This window comes from Vulpes vulpes, chromosome 15 (assembly GCF_048418805.1).
Source record: "Vulpes vulpes isolate BD-2025 chromosome 15, VulVul3, whole genome shotgun sequence".
NCBI lineage: Eukaryota > Metazoa > Chordata > Mammalia > Carnivora > Canidae > Vulpes > Vulpes vulpes.
In genome coordinates this window covers 118,394,739-118,415,399 of record NC_132794.1, presented here as the reverse complement: position 1 = coordinate 118,415,399, position 20,661 = coordinate 118,394,739, and the positions used below count along the sequence as shown (strand labels likewise).

The following is a 20,661-nucleotide window of genomic DNA, read 5'->3' as shown; positions in this document are numbered from 1 at the left end:
ACTCTTAAGCACAGGAAACAAGCTGGGGGCTGCGGGGGGCGGGGCGGGGGTGCTGGGGAGGGGCGGGGGGATGGGTGAGCGCCAGGAGCCCTGGGAAACCTACCGGTCCCTGACCTCTGCCTTCAAGACTGACACTACGTGTTAATTAACTGATTTTAAATAGAATAAAATTTTTAGAACTTTTTAAAAATTAAAAAAAAAAAAGATAGCACTCCTTCTGAGCCTTTAAAAACTACCCAACTCCTAAGCCTGAGGAGGAACACCGGGGAATCGCCACTTTCTCACGGAGGCAAGTCCGGGGCATCGAGAACCCCAGTGGTTCCGAGCTGCGAGGAGAGGCGTCCGCGTGGCCATGGATCCCACACGGTTTCTTCCCTTGGGAACAGCAGGGGGACCTGGGAGCCCCAGTGCACGTGGCCTGGAAGCAGGGTGCCCAGCAGAGGGACTCGGGGTCCTCCAGGACCCGCCCCACCAGCCGGATGCGCAGAAGCAAATGCACCCAGGGCGGGACGGTTGTTTGTGCAGAGGCCGCCCCCTGCTCCGGGCCCTTCACCCCGGAGACCCGTGACGGGAGCAGGGACAAGGAGCACCTGGAGGCAGCCGGGGCAGCAGGGTCCACGCGGCCATGAGCTCGGGCCGCGGCCACACCCAGGGCCCTGCACCTGCGCTGCGGGGTCCTAACCTAGGCCCCGGGGATGCGGGAGACAAGCGAGGGCCAGCTTCCACCTCCCCAAGCAGAGAGGAGCCTCCGGGCGGCAGGCACAGGGTGGGAGGCCTGCAGGGGAGGAGGCTGCACAGGATCCCCCACGGGTGCCCCTCGGGGTCGCCCAGCACGGGCCTCAGCCTCCGAGGAGACGCGTCGACCCGGAAGGTGTGGGGAGCCGGCGAGGCCGCGGGGCTGGAGAGGCCCCGTCTGTGGGGATGTCGTGCGCGGCCTGGGGGTCAGCCAGCCTGTCCGGGCCGGGGCCACAGCGGCGTCCTTACAGGAGCCCAGGCCGGCCTCTCCCCAGGCATGACCAAGAGCTGGCCCGCCGCGAGCTCCGCTGACTCTCGGGAGGACGGGGAGCACCTCCCAGGGTCCTCTCCCTCCGGCCAGGACGCCAGCAGATCCCACGAGGACGCAGTTTGACTCGACATCTGGAAAATGACTTCACAGAAGCACAGACGGCAGGAGCACCGCAGGCTGCAGGCGACCCGGAGTCCACGCCGGAGGGCAGGCTCTGGGTGCAGCCCCAGGACCCCAAGCCCAGCAGGAGGCGGCCACAGCACCCCCGGGTGGCTACCATCGGCCCCATGCAAGGTGGACAAGGGGGATGACCGTCCCTGCCGCATGTGGGGCCAGCGCCAACACCAGCGCGTGCTGAGCCCTTGCTGCCGCCGACCTCGGGCCCCGAGAGCACACGCGCCCATCTCCGGTGAATATGACGCAGCCGCTCAGTTGACCTGTGGCCCAGGTCCACGCCGCCCACCAGGGACCCCGCGCCGTGAGGGCTGTCGGGGCCTCTCACAGGGGTTCTGGAGCATGAGGACCCTGCACTGCGGGCCCAGGACGAGGTGAGCCCCGTGGGCCGAGCTCTGAGCAAACCACGCACGGACTCCCGTGGCCTCAACGGCCGCACGCCTGCTCGCAAGCCCTGCACACACATTTCTCTGTGTCGCTTCCTCAGTGGTCACGGCCCCCCCGGGAGGGAGGACTCGGGAGACCAAGGTGTCAGCAGGGGGATCCCAAGGCACAGCCCACCCCTCGCTGACAGGACAGCCATCAGCGCCTGGCCCCAGGCCGCGGGGGGCAGCGGGTATGTGCTCGTGCGTGGACGGCTCGTGGGGGGCCCGTGTCCCCCTTTCTGTTCCAGAACCTGCATTTGGGACTCCAGGGCTAGAGTGGTGGGAACTCCGTGAGGCCAGGACAGGGTGGGAGCTCCAGCCCACAGCCCCCGCCCCCCGCCCCCCGGGAGCCCCTGGCGGCACCGTGACATCGGGGTGCAGGGGAACGATGCAGCACTTGGTGAGGCCCACTCCGAGGGCCGGTGGGCTGGGGCCGGGGGCTCACTTGCCCTGCACCCAGCCCCACAGGGCCTCCCTGACCTCCCTGTTCCTCAGGGTGTAAATGAAGGGGTTCAGCACCGGGGTCACAGCGGTGTTGAGCACGGTGACAGCCTTGGTGAGGTCCAGCGAGCTCTCCGCCGACGTCCTCACGTGCAGGAAGATGGTGGAGCCGTACCAGACGAGGACCACCGTGAGGTGGGAGGAGCAGGTGGAGAAGGCCCTGCGCCGCCCCTCGCCGGCCGGGATCCTGACGACGGTGGCGATGATGCAGGCGTAGGACAGCAGCGTGACGGAGCAGGAGCCCAGGATGACGCAGAAGGCGATGCCGAAGGACGCCAGCTCCACCACGCGCGTGTCGCTGCAGGACAGCGCGATCCAGGGCGCGATGTCGCAGAAGAAGTGGTTGATGACGCGGGCGCCACAGAAGGAGAGGCGGGCGATGAGGGCGGCGGGCACGGCGATGGCCGAGAAGCCGCACAGCCAGCAGCCGAGCGCCAGGCGGGCGCACAGGCCGGGCGTCATGACGCTGCCATAGCGCAGGGGCCGGCAGATGGCCAGGTAGCGGTCGTAGGCCATCGCGGCCAGCAGGAAGTACTCCGTGCAGCCCAGCGAGAACACGAAGTACATCTGCGCCGCGCAGCCGGCCGGGGAGATGGCTCCGCGCCGGGAGGCGAGCGTGGCCAGGGCCTTGGGCACGCAGGCCGTGGTGAACCAGACCTCCAGGAAGGCCAGGTGGCAGAGGAAGAAGTACATGGGCGTCCGGAGGCGCGGGCGCGCCCCGACCAGGCCGATGATGGCCAGGTTGCCCCCCACCGCCAGCAGGTACATGAGCAGGAAGAGGGCGAAGAGCCCCACGTGCAGCCCCAGCGGCCCCGGGAAGCCCAGCAGGATGAAGGGCGCCTGCGCGGACTGGTTCTGGCTGCGGCCCCAGGCCATGGGCACCGTGGGGACAGGGACCCTGCCGCTGGGGCCAGGGACCGCCCGCCCGAGCCCAGAGGTGAGAGCCGGGGCCGGGCCTGTCCCTTCTCTTTGGGGTCTACTCACCTCGTCTATGGTCCCAGGATCGCAGCCAGACCTGGGTCCCCGTGGGGGCGACGGGGCCATGGACCTCCCCTCTGCAGGGACGCTGCTCGCGAGGACACTGGACCCAGGTCATCAGGGCTTCTCACCTGGGGGGACAGCGCCTCGTTCCAGACCCTTCTCACCTGGGGGTGTCCTCAATCTAGACTCAAGAAGCCTGGGAAAGGACACAAATTGTCAAGTTTTCACAAATGAAATTACGTGTGGCCCAATTTTTAGCATTTGCATCCAATAAAGCAGATTGATTCCTGGTGAGACATCCTTACCTGTGCCCAGTAGCACCCCCCGGCCACACCCAACAACTGACCGAGGTCGCCCAGGGGCCCCGCTCCCCTCCCCTCCCCTGGGGCTCTCACCCCCACTACCAGCCCCAGGCTCCTAGTGTGAAATTGCAGCTGCCTCACGAGCGCCCCCTCCTGGCTGGATGCTGGGGGGCACTTGGGGGGCACTTGCTGGAAGGGGGGATGCCCGAGGGTGGTGCCCGCAGGGGAGGGCGCGGGGCTGTGGCACCTGTTGGGGGGCTCGCTGGGAGCTGAGCTGCGACCCGGGGCACCGAACGCCTCTGCACCGGGGCCAGAGCCCCCACCCCACGGGCAGCCCCGGTGAGCATCAAGGGGGGCAGAGCCGGCAGCGAGCAGGAGGGCGGCGGGCAAGGGTTCCCAGGAGGCGGAGGCTGAGCATGCTCCGGGAGCCGGCACGCAGGCGCCAGTCCCCATCCCCCCCCATCAGGCGTCCCCCCCTCCCACAGGCACCCTCCTCCCCCCTGCAAGCACCTGCCTCCCCACCCAGGCACCCTCCCCCCAGGAGCAGGTGCACACACCATGTACCTAGAGGGTGGGGGCGCACACCCACGGGCCTGGGCTCACACGTGTGTGCACACCCGCTACCAACTGGCCCTGGAACACTCCCCCTGGCTCCAGGTGGGCCGGGGGTCCCCTGCTGTATCCCCCCAGGGCGCATCAGCAAAGCCTCCCCAGCAGCAGCCCACGCTCAGCGGCTCGGGCGGCAAAGTCCCACGAAGGCCAACCCCCAGGTCGCCTGTCCCCAGGCCCAGCGGGGCGCCAGGCGGGTCCTGTCCTGGAAGAAGCCGTCTTTCTGGCAGGGCCCCCATGACTCCATTTCGGGGGGTGGGAGTGCCTCTCGGTGCCACCCCCAAGACTCAGCGGGGCGACCCGAGCCCTGGGCGCCGCGGCCCCGGAGGGCAGGCCGGCCAGCCTCGCACTTGGCCGGGGCGCTGGGTCCTGACTCGGGAACCGGGGCTGCTTCCTCGGCCTCGACGCCAGGTCGGGCCTCAGCTAGGAACCGTCTTCGCTGCTGAGGGTGCCCGCGGGGACAGGAGGCGTCGGCTCGTCCTGCCGGCCGGGGCACCCCGGTTCTGCAGGCCCGAGCGGCCGTTCCTCCCGCGTCCCTGAGCGAGGACAGTGGGCCGAGGCCACTGTGGAGGAGCACCAGGCCCCGGAATCATGCGCATCTCGCACGGGGTCCCTCACGAGTCCGACTCGGGACCCCCCTTGTGAGGGACAGCAGGGCTGGGGAACCCACCTGCCCAGGTCATCTTGGGGGGCACAGCACAGTCGGGGTCACTCACCCGAGGTCTGAGCAGTTCCAGGAGCCCCCGAAGGAGGGTGAGCGTGGGAAGGCCCAGGGACTCTCGGGCGGGGGCGCTGCCTGGGGTCTGCGGACACTCTGACTTGCCAGTGGGGGCCCCTTGCTGTCCACCGCCGACCTCCTGGCACGCAGCGAGGAGGAACAGGGTGGGGGGCTCGGAGCGGCCCCACGCAGCCCGGCTCATCCAGGGCGGGGCCGGGAGGCAGCTCTGGCAGCCCAGGAAATGGCCTGGCCCCCAACAGCACCCCCGGGGGCCGCCCCCAGCCCGTTGTGGGTCCCGAGCCTGCAGGACGGCGCTGCCCGGGGACCCCGACTCTGCTCATTCACACTGGCCAGAGCCCCAGTGCCCCTGCCTCCGGGACGAGGCCCGAGGTGCCCGTGCTGAGCCGCCCTCACCCCCAGCTGAGGCTGTGCTGTCCCCTCCCAGCTCCTCCTCCAACAGGGACGCCCCCCAAGCCCCGGGTGGCCGTCAGCTCCCACCTGCCACCGTGCTCGGGCGCACGGTCCAGGCTGCACACGCATCTGAGGCGGGCGGTGAGGGGACCCCCTCCCTGGAGCCCCCACCTGCCCGCCAGTGGGGAGAGCAGAGGGCAGCCCTCCGACACCGGGTTACTTCTGCCCTCCCCCGGCCTCCCCCGGGCTCAGGCCTGCAAGGACCCTCCCGATAATCACGCAGCTGCCGCGGGGCCCTAGGGGCCAGCGAGGTCCCTGGGCTTTGCCTGGCGCCCGCTTCTCCCCCGCAGCTCAAGCCTTTCCCCCGGGCCCAGCAGCACGCCAGGCCTGTCTACACGGAGCGCCCACGCTGCAGGAACACTGGTGGCCCCCGGCGCGCCGGGGCATGACCCAGCCGTGCACTACACACCGGGTACTCATCCAGGTGCTCTGTGCTTAGTTCCCCATCTGTAAGCTGTGCCTCAGTTTCCCCCTCTGTAAACAGGGAGTTGGCCGCAGGCTGATAGGCAAAGGGCGGCTGTCCCACTCCCTGCCCCCACGGAGCCTTCTGGAAAGAGCTGCCTCAGCAAGAGCCAAGCTGGGGCTGTTTGCTGCCAGGCAGCTTCCCCGGTGCCCCCCCCACCCCCCCGCCCCGCGAGGCCGGGAGGAGGCTGTGACGCGGGGGAAGGGCTGCCGTCAGCAAGGTGGCCTGGAGCAAAGGCCTGTGGCTGGGCCGCACCCCGGGGGGCGCGCTCGGGGCTGCACCCGGCTGCCTGCAGTCACTCGGGGCCGGGGCTCAGGCGGGCTCCCCGGGCGGTGGGGGGAGCGTGCTCCCCCGAGCCTCAGCCTGTTGCCCTCACCAGCACCGGCCGGGGCAGGGCCTGACGAGGCCCCAGGGACACAGGGCCCGCTGACCCCTGCCGACCTGCTCTGGCATCGCGTGTCACACTGCCCCGGGGACTCGGGGCCACCGCGGGCACTGCCACACAAGTGTCTGGGCTCCCCTAATTGGGAGCTCGTTAAAAGTTGGCGGAGGGGCTCCCTGGAGGCAGCTGCGTTGCCTCATCGGCTGGCGCCAAGGCCGGGGCTGCACGGGGCGGGTAGGGCGGAGCGCCTGCAGCATCCGGACCCTTGTCAGCGCCCGCGTCGCGTGTCATTATTACGGTGCGGTCGATGGACCGGAGAGCCCGTGGTGGCCACGAGGTCGCCATCAGCTGAGCCTCCCCCACGCGCGAGCCCGCGGGGACAGCGGGGCTGTTACCGACCTGCCGTCACCAGCAGCTTTTTTCCTATTTCCGACAAGGTCCCAACCAGAGAGGAAATCTGTGATTCCCCCGCCCCCCGCGACAGGACCCTGAGAGGTGACAAGGCCCGGGGGCCGGTGCCCGGAGAGCCTCCTCCCCAGCCCCCTGCGACCGCCTTCTCTGCGAGGGGCCACGCTCTCCTCCGTTTGCTCTGCAGGGGTCGCGGCGAGGACGAGCCGTCGGGGGCCGTGAGGATGCCCTCGCAGGATGCGAACCCGGTGGCGGCATGGAACGTGTCTGTCCTGACACCGAGACCCGGAGGCCCGGAGGGCGGGGGCTGTGACCAGCACAGCAGACGGGGACTTCCAAGGGCACCTGTCCCCCGCCGCGGTGGCACAGGGTCAGGAGGGGCCTGCAGGCGAGACGGAGGGGCCGCCCCCGCGAGCTTCCTTCACGCCCTGCAGCAGGCGGGTGGCTGAGCGTCCCTGGCCGTGCGAGTGCGAGTGTGAGTGTGCGCGCGAGTGCAGCAGGCCCCACCCGCGGCCCCAGACCCAGTAAGGAGTTTGCTGGGGCCCCTGAGGTGGTTCCACAAACTCCGTGGGCGACTGAGAGCAACACACACCTGTGGCCTCACGGCGGGTTAGCAGCTTGGCCCCGACGCCGCAGGGTCAGGTGCGCAGGGCAGGGTGTGGGCAGGAGCGGCTTCGCCCCGGGCAGTCTGTCCGCTAGGCTGTCCCCCCCCCCCCGCCCCCCGCGGCCACACCTCCTCCGACCGACCACCTGCCCCGGGCCCCACTCCGAGGACCCCCCAGGACCGGCACCCCCAGCCCTGCCCCAGCAGCCGTGCCGCGGACACAGCGCACCGGCCCAGGGAGTGACACGCCCCTGTGCAGGGAGGGCCGTGCTTCCCCGCGGGGCACAGAAAGCCCCACCGGGCCTGTGGGGGGGCTGGCCTGGCGGGCCTCCTGGGGACCCGCGGGTGTCCGAGACCCTGGCCGTTGCCGGAGGCGTCGACAGCTCGGAAAGAAGTTTCGTGTCCGGACACGTGAAAGGAACCGTCGGAGACAAAGCAGCCGTGATTGAACGACGAGTTGTGATGAGAGTGACCTGTCCTTCGGCAGTCGGCAGTCGTGCAAAAACCCCAGTGGGCGGCTTACGGTCCCAGGTCCTCCGCGACTGTTGGTTTTATTGTTTAAAGTGATCAACGCGCTCTTTGTGGGCCCGTAGCCCCGCGGCCACCCAGCCCGGAGTCACCCCTGCGAGCCTCCCCTCTCCTTGTGGAGGTGCTCACGGCACCCAGCCCTCCCCTGCAGCCCAGGGGCAGCCCCCCAGTGCCTGCACCCCGACCTGCCTCCACTCCACCTGCCGCATGACAACCGGCTCCTGGATCCCATGGGTGCTGGGCCACCGGTTGTCTGGCCACCAACAGGGTCACTCTGGGGTGCTTGTAAATGTCCCCTGTGGAGGCCGTGAAGACGGATTTGGGGGACAAAACAATGACACCCCCTGCTGCCCTCAGAAGCTCTGCACACAGTATCTCCTCCCAGTTGTGACATCGTCATAGAGTGGAGCAGAAGCCCGCACCCCTTTGCTCTCATCGGCAAATCTGCAGTCCCTTCCCGGAAGGTGGGTGCACGTCCGGAGGGCCCCCAGACACCGCAGAGCAGGGACGCGGGCAACCAGTCACGTGCACCAAGTGCAAACATGCAGCTGCCGAGTGCAGGTGCGGGGACCACAGGAACCGGCCTGAATGGCGTGACCCCGGGTCCCGGGATCGAGTCCCCATCGGGTCCCTGCAGGGAGCCTGCTTCTCCCTCTGCCGGGGTCTCTCCTCTCTCTGCATCTCATGAATACATAAGTAAGATTTTTTTTAAAAAATGCCCAAGAGTAGACAAAACGGGAGAATCGCTGCTAATAAGATGCCGGAAACACCACTGGTACGTCGCCACCGCCGGCTCTAAGCAGATAATCCTTGAGATTCCCTGAAGGAGGCGAAACAGGGAAAACACGCACCCCCACTGCTCACGCTCTGTGCGCTGCTTGTGACCCACAGTTCCGAGGTCACCGCTCGGGGACACGTCGGTCACCAGCGTGACTGGCATTAATCCCGTTTGGACAAACGTAACTTAGATGAGTATGTGTGTGTGCGTGTGTGGTTCAGCGTTAGTTTGTTACAGGAAAACCTTGCGGTTTTTTGCTTTTGGGGGGTTTTTTCTGGAGACATAGTGAGCACGGCAGGAGCAGAGGGAGAGAGACTCCCAAGCAAGCTCCGCGCGTGGCCCGACATAGGGCTGGATGTCACAGCCCTGACATCACGACCTGAGCCCAAATCAAGTCAGACACGTGACCCCTGGGCCACGCAGGCGCCCTACGGGGAAACTCCTTTTAAGTGAAGTGGTTTATCGTGAGCCGGTGCGGGCCTGTCTGTGTGAGCTGCTGACGTCGTCCTTCCATGACCGTGCCTGGGTCCGGCCAGATGACTCAAGAGTGTTGATCTTGCCAATGCCACCCAAAGTGACCTACAGACTCAATGCAATCCCTATCAGAATAACAATGACAAAGTCCCAGTAGTTCATTTTCGCTTTTGTTTCCCTCGCCCTTGGAGACGCGTCTAGCAAGGAGCTGCTGCGGACAAAGTCTGTAGCCAAAGGTTGCTGCCTGTGTTCTCCTCTAGGATTTTGACCGATTCTTTTATCACGTTTAGGTCTTTCACCCATTTTGAGTCTATCTTTGTGTGGGGTGTGAGGAAATGGTCCAGTTTCATTCTCCTGCATGTGGCTGCCCAGTCTTCCCAGCACCATTTGTTGGAAGAGACTGTCCTTCCAGGGGAGAGTCTTTCCTGCTTTGTCAAAGATGAGTTGACCACAGAGGTGAGGGTCCACGTCTGGGTTCTCTATTCTGTTCCATTGATCTCTGTGTGTTTTTTGTGCCAGGACCACACAATCTTGATGATCACAGCTTCCTAACACAGCTTGATGTCCAGAATTGTGATGCCCCTGGCATTGGTTTTCTTTTTCAACATTCCTTTGGCTATTTGGGGTCTTGTCTGCTTCCATATAAATTTTAGGATTGTTTGTTCCAGCTCTGTGAAAAATGTTGATGGTATTTTGATAGGGGTTGCATCGACTGTGTAGATTGCCCTGTAACATAGACATTTTCACAATATATGTTCTTCCAACCCATGAGCATGGAATGTTTTTCCATCACCTTGTGTCTTCTTCAATCTCCTTCATAAGTGTTCTGTAATTTTCAGAGTACAGATCCTTTACCTCTTTGGTTAGGTTTATTCCTAGCTATGTTGTGGTTTTTGGTGTAAATGGGATAGATGCCTTCATCTCTCTTGTTTCTGTCTTGTTGGTGTGTAGAAACGTAATTGATTTCTGTGCATTGACTTTGTATCCTGCCACTTTGTTGAATTCCTGTATTAGCTCTAGCAATTTTATCCTGGAGTCTTTGGGGTTTTAAATATCGAGTATCAGGTTATCTGTGAAGAGTGGAAGTTTGACTTCTTCTTTGCCCATTTGAATGCCTTTTATTTATTTTAGTTGCCTGATTGCTGAGGCTGGGACTTCTAGTACTATGTTGACTAGCAGCGGTGAGAGTGGACATCCCTGTCTTGTTCCTGATCTTAGGGGAAAGGCTCCCAGTGCTTCCCCATTGAGAAGGATATTTGCCGTGGGCTTTTTGTAGATGGCTTTTAAGATGCTGAGGAATGTTTCCTCTATCCCTACACTCTGAAGAGTTTTGATCAGGAAGGGATGCTATATTTTGTCAAATGCTTTCTCTGCATCTATTGAGAGGATCCTATGGTTCTTGTTTTTTCTCTTATTGATGTGATCTATCACGTTGATTGTTTTACGAGTGTTGAACCATCCTTGCATCCCGGGAATAAATCCCACTTGGGATAAATCACCACTTGGTCGTGGTGAATAATCCTCTTAATGTACTATTGGATCCTATTGGCTAATATCTTGCTGAGAATTTTTGCATCCATGTTCGTCAGGGATATTGGTCTGTAATTCTCCTTTTTGGTGGGGTCTTGGTCTGGTTTTGGAACTTCATCAAGATAAAAGGCTTTTGCACAGCAAAGGAAACAATCAACAAAACTTAATGGCAACCTATGGAATGGGAGAAGATATATGCAAATGTCTTATCAGATAAAGAGCTAGTATCCATGGGATCCCTGGGTGGCGCAGCGGTTTAGCGCCTGCCTTTGGCCCAGGGCGCGATCCTGGAGACCCAGGATCGAATCCCACGTCGGGCTCCCGGTGCATGGAGCCTGCTTCTCCCTCTACCTGTATCTCTGCCTCTCTCTCTCTCTCTCTCTGTGTGACTATCATGAATAAATAAAAAAAAAAAGAGCTAGTATCCAAAATCTATAAAGAACTTATCAAACTCAACACCCCCCCAAAAAAAATCCAATCAAGAAATGGGCAGAAGATATGACAAGGCATTTCTCCAAAGAAGACATACAAGTGTACAACAGACACATGAAAAAATGTCCAACATCACTCAATATCAGGGAAATATGAACCAAAACCACAATGAGATCCCACCTCACACCTGTCAGAATGTCTAAAATTAACAACCCAAGAAACGACAGGTGAGGATGCAGAGAGAGGGGAACTGTCTTACGCTGTTGGTAGGAATGCAATTTGGTCCAGCCATTCTGGAAAACAGTATGAAGATTCCTCATGAAGTTAAAAATAGAGCTACCCTACATCCAAGAAATTGCACTACTGGGTATTTACCCAAAGGATACAATGATTCACAGGGGCACCTGCACCCCCATGTTCACAGCAGCCAGGTCCACAATAGCCAAACTGGGAGGATCCCAGATGTCCATCGACAGATGAATGGATAAAGAAGACATGGTATACATACATATGATGAAATATTATCCAGTTATCAAATAGAAAAAAATCTTGCCATTTTAAATGACATGGATGGAACTAGAAGGCATTATGCTAAGTGAAATGAGTTAGTCAGAGAAAAACAAATACCATCTGATTTCACTCATATATGGAATTTAAGAAACAAAACAGATGAACATAGGGAAGGGAAGGAAAAATAAAATAAGATGAAATTAAAGAGGGAGACAAACTGGAGGAGACTCAACTCTAGGAAACAAACTGAGGGTTGCTGGAGGGGAGGTGGGGGGATGGGATAACTGGGTGATGGACATTAAGGAGGGCACTTGATGGGATAAGCACTGGGCATTATATGCAACTGATGAATCACTAAATTCTACTCCTGAAACTAATAATACAGTATATGTTAACTAAATTGAATTTAAATAAATAATTTTTTAAAGAATAACAATATCCTTTTTCTTTTTTTTTTTCCAAAATTGAGAAAACTGATTCCCAAATCAAATGGATTAGCAATGGTCCAGAATAGCCCAAGCAATCTTGAAAAAAAAAAAAAAAAAAACACAAAATTGTAGGACTTACAACTCTTAATTTCAAAACTTACTACAAAGCTATAGTAATCAAGAGTGTGGTACTGGCATAAGGATAGACACACAGACCAATGGAATAGATTCAAGAGATAAAAAATAACCCCACACATCTACGAACAACCAATTTTTGACAAAAGTATCAAGTCCATTCCACAGGGAAAGAATAGCCTCGCCAACAAAAGGGCTGGCACAACTGAACTACCTGCAGAAGAATGAGGTTGGAACCCTACCTCACACCATATATCAAAATTAAAATTAACTCAAAAAGGATCAATGATGAAAATATATTAGTTAAAACTATAAAACTCATTGAAGTAAATATGAGTAAATCTTTATGACCTTGAGTTTGCAAAAGGACTCTGAGATATGACACCAAGAGCAACAGAAGGAAGAATAGATGAACTGGAGTTCATAAAAATTTAAAACTTATGTGCATCAGAGAATACTCTCAAGAAATTGAAATGATAACTCACAAAACGGGGTGAAATATTTACAAATCTATGTCCAATAAGGGTCTAGTATCCAGAATATATTTTTAAAAAAACCTCTTACAACTCAAAACCTAAAAGACAAACAATTTAACTTAAAAATGGGCAAAGGGGGCATCTCAGGTGGCTGAGTGGTTTAGCGCCGCCTTCAGCCCAGGGTGTGATCCCAGGGTCCTGGGATCAGGCTCCCTATAGGGAGCTTGCTTCTCCCTCTGCCTGTGTCTCTGCCTCTCTCTGTGTGTCTCTCATGAATTAATAAATAAAAGCTTTTAAAAAAGACACACAGATGGCCAACAAGAACATGAAAAGATGCTCAGTGCCATTAGTCATTAGGGAAATGCAAATCAAAACAGTGAGCGACTGCTTCACGCCCACCATAATGCCTATAATTTTTTTAATGGAAAAGAACAAATGTTGGTGAGAATGTACAAAAATTGAAGTCCTTGTATATTGCTGATGGGAATGTAAAAATGGTGCAGCCTCGTGGAAAACTGGCAGTTCCTCAAAAAGTTAAACAGAATTATTATATGACCCAGCAATCCCACTCGTAGGTATATATATATGCAAGAGAATTGGAAACAATATGCAAGCAAATACTTATGCATGAATGTTAATAGTACTATTCACAGTAGCCAAAAGGTAGGAATGACCCTAATGTCCATCAATAAATGAATGAAGAGATAAAATGTGCTAAGTACTTGCCATGGAGGGACACCTGGGTGGCTCAGCAGTTATCTGCCTTCAGCCCAGGGCGTGATCCTGGGGTCCTGGGATCGAGTCCCACATCAGGCTCCCTGCGTGGAGCCTGCTTCTCCCTCTGCCTGGGTCTCTGCCTCTCTCTCTGTGTCTCTTATGAATAAATAAATAAAGTCTTTAAAAAAATACTTGCCATGGAATATTATCCAGTCATAAAAAGGAGTGAAGTACTGGTCCACACTACAATGCGAACGAACTTGGAAAACAGAGCTAAAGGAAAGATGCCAGACACAAAACGCTACATACTGTATGATTCCACTTATATGAAATATCTAGGATAGAAAGCAAATTGGTGACGGCCAGGCCAGAGCAGGAGGAAGGAGGAATGGGGCACAGAGCTTCCTCTGGGGGTGATGAGAACATGCTGAAGTCAGACAGAGACAACAGTGGCACAACATCACCAAATCCTGCTGGATCGCACGTTCTCACTAGTTCATGTTATGCTGTGTGAATTTTACTTCAGGAAAAAAAAAAGGAAAAAGAAAAAGATGCCAAAAACAAGGAAATCTTAAAACATTTCCATGAAGGTATAGATGCAACTATTCTAACCCCAGAGTAGTCAAGAATGTCCTTAAAAAGAATGTGTATTTAAAAAAAAAAAAAAAAAAAAGTTTTTTAAATAATGTGAATCAAAAAAGAAAAAATTTTTATTTTTTTTAAAGATTGTATTTATTTATTCATGAGAGACACAGAGAGAGACAGAGAGAGGCAGGGACACAGGCAGAGGGAGAAGCAGGCTCCATGCAGGGAGCCCGACGTAGGACTCCATCCCGGGACTCCAGGATCACACCCTGGGCCGAAGGCAGGCGCTAAACTGCTGTGCCACCCAGGGATCCCCAAAGAAAACATTTTTAATTGACAACAATCATTATTTATTAACTTCAGGCTACACTTTAAGACACAGGGAAAATGCTTTATCAATTTCCATTTCTTAGAACCTCTCGGGTATAGCCCAGAGGGCATACCCACTGGCAAGTGGATTGATGAGGCATCCGTATGAAAGCAAGTCTACAAAGGAGACAGTCTCATGTAGTGGGTAAGAGCTCGGACTCTGGAATCAGAAAAGCTGGATTCTAATTCCCATTCACTGCCTAGCCCCTGTGTCGCAATGGGTGGATGGCCTCAGTTCCATCTCTAAAATTAGGGATGATAACCCAATTTACCTCACCAGATGGTTGCAGAAATAAAATGAGAATGCATCACAGATACCGTTTACAATGCCTGGCTTATAGTCCAGCCCTCGACAAATGTTAGCTATTATTATTGAGCAAGAAGACAAATCATAAAGGACATTTTTTTAATTTCTGAAAATTTGTTAAAATTAAGGCCTTTATTTAAGGGGAACCTGGGCAGCTCAGTTGGCTAAACGTCCAACTCTTGATATTGGCTCAGGTCATGACCTCAAGGTCTTGGGGTCAAGCCCAGTGTCAGGCTCTGTGCTGGGCTTGAAGCCTGCTTAAGGCTCTCTTTCTCTCTCTCTTTCTCTCTCCTCCCTCAAAGAACAAAAAACCTTTAACACCTGACCAAAGAAGATACACAGATGGAAAAAAAGCATATGAAAAGATGGTCAACAAAGATGTTGCTAGAATATTGCACAACTAAAATACTGCACAATTAAAACAACGAGATACGACTACATGCCTATAAGAATGGCTAAAATTCAAAAGCCTGACAATGCAAAGTGCTGGTAAGGATGCAGAGCAACATTGCTGGTGGGAAGGCAAAACCCTAAAGCCACTTTGGGGGATGGTTCGGCAGCTTCTTATGCAGCTAAACATACTCTTGCCATACGGTCCAACAATCACATTCTCAGATACTTACCCAGCTGATTTGAACACTTACGCCCACACAAAAAACTGCACATGGATGTTGATAGCAGCTTTATCCATAATCACTCAAAGCTAGAAGCAACCAGCATGTCCTTTAATAGGTGAATGGATGAAGTCTGGAAAGTCTGCATACTGCACATTCCGATTATGTGACTTTTCCAAAGTCAAAACTATGGGGACGGTGTAATGATCAGTTCAGGGGAAGGAGAGTGTTTAGTAGGTAAAGCTCAGAGGACTTTCAGGGCAGGGAGACTATTCCATACCCTAGTGTAATGGTGGGTACGTGATGCTTGCTGAAACCCATTACACTTTACCACACAAGAAGTGAATTTTGATGTATGTAAATTTTTTAAGAATCAGGGCAGCCCGGGTGGCTCAGTAGTTTAGTGCCGCCTTCAGCCCAGGGCGTGATCCTGGAGTCCCGGGATCGAGTCCCACACCGGGCTCCCTGCATGGAGCCTGCTTCTCCCTCTGCCTGTGTCTCTGCCCACCCCCACCCCCCCCCCGTGTCTCTCATGAATAAATAAAATCTTTTTTAAAAATTTTAAAAATTTTTAAAAAAAGAATCACTTAGGATGTTTGGGGATCTGAGATGGGAGACAAAAGGTGACAATCTAACTGTAGAGTGGGGTGGAAAGGTGCTGATCTAAGTAACCTTGGAAATGAGTAGAGTCTGTAAGCTGCACAAGCTCGGTACCCCAGCTGGCAAAGTACAGGTTAGCAATCCTGCTGCCGCCATGCACGCACGCTGCATCTGAAGAGCTAAGTAAGCAGATACTGGATTTACAGACCAGCGAGGGCAGGAGGCTGGAATAAGGCACATGGCGGTGGATGAGAGGTGGAGGTGTCAGTAAGGTCTTGAGTTCAGCTTATTGTGGGTACAGACGGCTGCGTGTTTACAGACGTGTGCACATACACAGGTTAATGGTCACACCTACAGCTCTTGCTCTGTCAGCTGGGAGGACCCAGAAGGAACGATACCCGGGAGCAACAAGCACACCCAGGGCCCAGGTATTTGTTTCTAATATTATTGTCTAATAAAAAGCTGCATCTACAGCTGAAATGGCTGAATCTACAGCTGGGATAAGAAATATGCAGGATGAGCCTGGAACATCTCCTGGTGCCAGAAATTTAGCAAGTGTTCAAAAAGAAAAAAAAAAAAGGCACGATGAAGGGGTATGTCACAGGGGCCCGGGAAACAAGTGAGCCCCACTGGGGCAGCTACAAAATAAACACAGTAGTACTGGGATATAAGCCAAAGTATGAAATAGATACCATTAGCCTGTATGGATATAAACAAATGATCGGATCAATAAGTGGAAAGAATAGACAAATGTCCCATGAAGGAGGATTCCAAATAGTTGGTGTACCTGTTTCTTTCTCAAGGAGGGAGAACAGGACTTCCCATCCCTCCATATGGGCTGTGCCTGCAGCCTCCTTCCAAAGAGGGCAGCGTGGAAGGGAGGTGGGTAACTTGACGTAGAGAAATCTGACACATGACCCCAGCCGGTGACCGACCACGGCCATCTGTGCAGATAACATGTGTCCTTGATGTGATGCGCTGAGAATGGCACCGCATGTCTGTGGTCTTCCTCCGAGGACACACAACCCCCGTCTCATCCTGAGAAATACATGAGACAAATCCCAGTTGAGGTCAAAAACATAAATAAAGGGATCCCTGGGTGGCGCAGAGGTTTGGCGCCTGCCTTTGGCCCAGGGCGCGGTCCTGGAGACCCGGGATTGAGTCCCACGTTGGGCTCCCGGTGCATGGAGCCTGCTTCTCCCTCTGTGTCTCTGCCTCAATCTCTCTCTCTCTCTTTCTCTCTCTCTCTGTGACTATCATAAATAAATAAAAATTTATAAATAAATAAATAAATAAATAAATAAATAAATAAATAGAAAATTTTTAAAACTCACACCCAACGGAGGCTAAGGAGATAAGACAACTGAATGTAATGTGGGATCCTGGATAGGATTCTGGGACAGAAAAAGGACATTGGATAAATATTAAGGAAATCCAAATAAAAAGGCATGCACTTGTGATGAGCACAACAATGCAGTGTTATGAATTACTGAATTCTACTCCTGAAACCAAAACAACACCACATGTCGACTAACTAGAATTTTTTTAAGATTTTATTTATTTATTCATAAGAGACACAGACACAGAGACAAAGGCAGAGGGAGAACCAGGCTCCCTGAGGGGTGCTCGATGCAGGACTTGATCCCAGGACCCCCGGATCATGCCCCAAGCTGAAGGCAGATGCTCAATCGCTGAGCCACCCAGGCATCCTTCAACTAACTATAATTTAAATAAAATTTTAAAAAATTAAAAAAACAGGAAATGGAAATGAATTAATACCTACAAAAAAAGGAATCCAAATAAAGTACAAACTTTAATTGATAACATATCAATATTGGTTCATTAATTTAAGAAATGTGTCATACTGGTGTAAGTTATTGGCACTAAAGGAAAATGGTTATAGGGTGTATGGGAACTGTCTGTAATTTTTCCATGTAACCATTGTAAAATAATTTTGAAAAATTTAGAACTTGTGTTCATCAAAAGGCATCCTAAAGGAACTGAAAAAGTGATGCTCTAACCTGGGGAAAGAGATTTGCAAAATATGCTAAAGCTTACAAAGTATGGGACACCTGGGTGGCTGGCTCAGTGGTTGAGCACCTGCTTTCGGCTCAGGGTGTGACCCCAGGGTCCTGGGATCGAGTCCTGTGTCAGGCTCCCCACAGGGAGCCTGCTTCTCCCTCTGCCTGGGTCTCTGCCTCTCTCTCTCTCTCTCTCTCTCTCTCCCTCTCTCTCTCTCATTAATAAATAAATAAATCTTAAAAAAAAAAAAAAAAAAAAAGCTTACAAAGCACTCCTGAAAGGAATCAAAGATTACCTAAATAGAGAAATATACCATGTCCATGGATTGGAGACTATCGTAAAGATGCTAATGCTCTCAACCTAATCTACAAATCCAATAAAATTCTAGCAAAATTTTTATAGAAAACAACAAGCTGAGTGTAAAATTTATGGAAGAGAAAAATGAGTTAGAAGAGCCAAAGCTATTTGGAAAAAAGAACCAAGTCCAGGAACCCATGCTACCTCTACCTGGTTGCAAGGCCCGTAAAGACGTAGTAATCAAGACAGTGTAGTATTGGAGAAAGATAAACATACAGAAGTGTAACGGACCAGAGAATCCAGAAATGAGACCCACACATGAATGATTTTCACATAGATGAAAGGTAATTCAATTTTCAATAAACAGTGCCAGAAAAGTCAGCTATCCTGATGCAGAAATGAACACTCTGTATCTCACACTCAAAGTGGACCAGTGACCTGGGGATAAAACCTTAGACAAATGGAGAAAATGCTCATGAGCTAAAAATTTCTTCAACACAACATTAAAAGCACAATCCATAAGAGAAAAAAATAGGGCAGCCCGGGTGGCTCAGTGGTTTAGCGCCGCCTTCAGCCCAGGGCGTGACCCCAGGGTCCTGGGATCGAGTCGTGCGTCGGGCTCCCTGCATGGAGCCTGCTTCTCCCTCTGCCTGTGTCTCTGTCTCTGTCTCTGTCTCTGTGTGTGTGTGTGTGTGTGTGTGTATTTTCATGAATGAATGAATGAATGAATGAATGAATTAATTAATTAATTAAATGTTTTTGGGATGTCTAGGGGGCTCAGCAGTTGAGCGTCTGCCTTTGGCTCAGGGCGTGACCCCGGGGTCCTGGGATCGAGTCCCAGGTCGGGCTCCCTGCATGGAGCCTGCTTCTCCCTCTGTGTGTGTCTCTGCCTCTCTCTGTGTGTCTCATGAATAAATAAATAAAATCTAAATAAATAAATAGATAAATAAATAAATAAAATAAAAAACCAACAACGCAAGGAGATACCAGAAAACACTTTTTAGAGCAACAGTTTCTCAAAGTCCGTACCCAGTGCAAGGCGGTGTGGCCACATTGGCCCAGCCTGGCAGCTCCTCACAGAGCTGAACATACTCTCATGTAACCCACACTTACATTCACACGGGGAAATGTAAGCAACTGTTTATAGTGACTTAGTTCGTAATCAGCAAAAACTGGAAACGGCCCAGGTACCTCGGAGGGTCTTCCACGCAGGGGACGCACGCAACAGCCTGGCTGAGCCACGAAGGGAGTGCGCTAAGGGAGCCAGTCTCAAAATGGGACACGCTCTTTTGATCCTATTTATATAACATTCTGGAAAAGTCAAAATTACAGGAACAGAAAACAGATTTGCCAGGCACCGGTGACGGGGAGGTTTATTCACCAAGGGGTGGGCAGCAGGGAGAGAAACTTGGAAGATGGAACCTTTGTATATTTTTATAGCGGTGGTGGTTATACGATTATGTGCATTTGCTAAAATTGCAGAACTGTACACCCGAGAGACTAGGCTTTGCTGTATGATATCTTAATAAAGAGAACGTGAAAATACCTGAGAACATCTGTTCATTAAAAGACACCTTAGGGCAGCCCAGGGGGCTCAGCGGTTTAGCGCCGCCTTCAGTCCAGGGCCTGACCCCGGAGTCCCAGGATCAAGTCCTGCATCGGGCTCCCTGCATGGAGCCTGCTTCTCCCTCTGCCTGGGTCTCTGCCTCTCTCTCTCTCTCTCTCTCTCTGTATCTCTCATGAATAAGTAAAATCTTTTAAAAAATAAAATAAAAGACACCTTAAAGAAAGTAAAAAAAATACATTAAAAACTGAGGGAAGCTACTGCAACACATAGACTATATCCATTTTGAGGATATACATGTGAGGCGGCCTCCAGCTGCACGGAGCGAGCTCGCGTCAGGGCCGCCTCCACCGCAGTGACGGGCTTAAACATGACCCGTAATATGATTATCTGGGTGCTGTCACGTTTGTCTTTAACAGCTGTTTCCGGATGCCGGGCAGGGGCAGTGCGGGGCGGTGACCCCGGGAGCAGTGGGGGACGGGCTGGATGGCAGCTGCGCGACCAGGGCCCGGGCCAGGACCGCTGGTCTCTGCAAAGGGAGGAGCTCAGGGGCTGCAACAGGTTAGGGACGGGGTGACTGGACTTGGGGTCCCGCCTGCCGCCAGCACAGAAGCCAGACGCGGACTGAGCCTCCTGCCTGAAAGGAAACAAACACATGAAAATTGTGGTTTTTCAAGACCCGGAACATGAAGGCAAGAGAGTGACGCTGAGGGACAGGGACGAGGGGGTGGGGCGTCGGCCGACCCGGCTTATTAAGGGCTCGGGGGCTTCAAGCCACCAGACAGGCCCCGGGCGGAGATGGGGTGAACATCACACACCCAGCGCAGCCGCCACGGAGAGCAGCGATGGCAGTGACGCGGAAAGGCAAGACCCGAGGGACAACATGTGGGACAGCCTCCCGCACAGTTGGCGTCGAGCCACCATGCGTCACCCTTGATTAGGCCGCCGGGAGCAGCGACGGTCCCCGGGCACAGGCTTGCCGGCGGCCGCGCTCCCACAGGGCCGATGACAGCGGGTGTCGGGGGACCGCCGGGGAAGGCTAGACGGCTCGGGCCGGCTCCCCAGCCTGGGCGCCCCAGGGCAGCGGCGGCGGGCGTGACCCCACTGTCACTCAGGGCAGGGGCTGGGCCGCCCCCTCCCCCGGGCCCCGCACTAGTGGCTCTGCACCCCCGCCCAGGTGAGGATCTGCCTCGGCATCTGCTGTGGGGCTGGTGGCCAGGACCCAGGGAGAGGCGGCGAGCGGGCCGGACC

At 54.6% G+C, this 20,661-nt stretch overlaps 1 protein-coding gene across 1 annotated transcript; it reads right to left on the bottom strand.

The window, feature by feature from the left end:
* Window positions 1–1,966: 1,966 nt before the first annotated feature.
* On the bottom strand, window positions 1,967–3,349 carry LOC112928838 (olfactory receptor 287-like). The gene has a single exon (XM_026010722.2). The coding sequence runs from the start codon at window positions 3,148–3,150 to the stop codon at window positions 2,047–2,049; it is 1,104 nt and encodes a 367-aa protein (XP_025866507.2). The 5' UTR covers window positions 3,151–3,349; the 3' UTR covers window positions 1,967–2,046.
* Window positions 3,350–20,661: the final 17,312 nt, after the last annotated feature.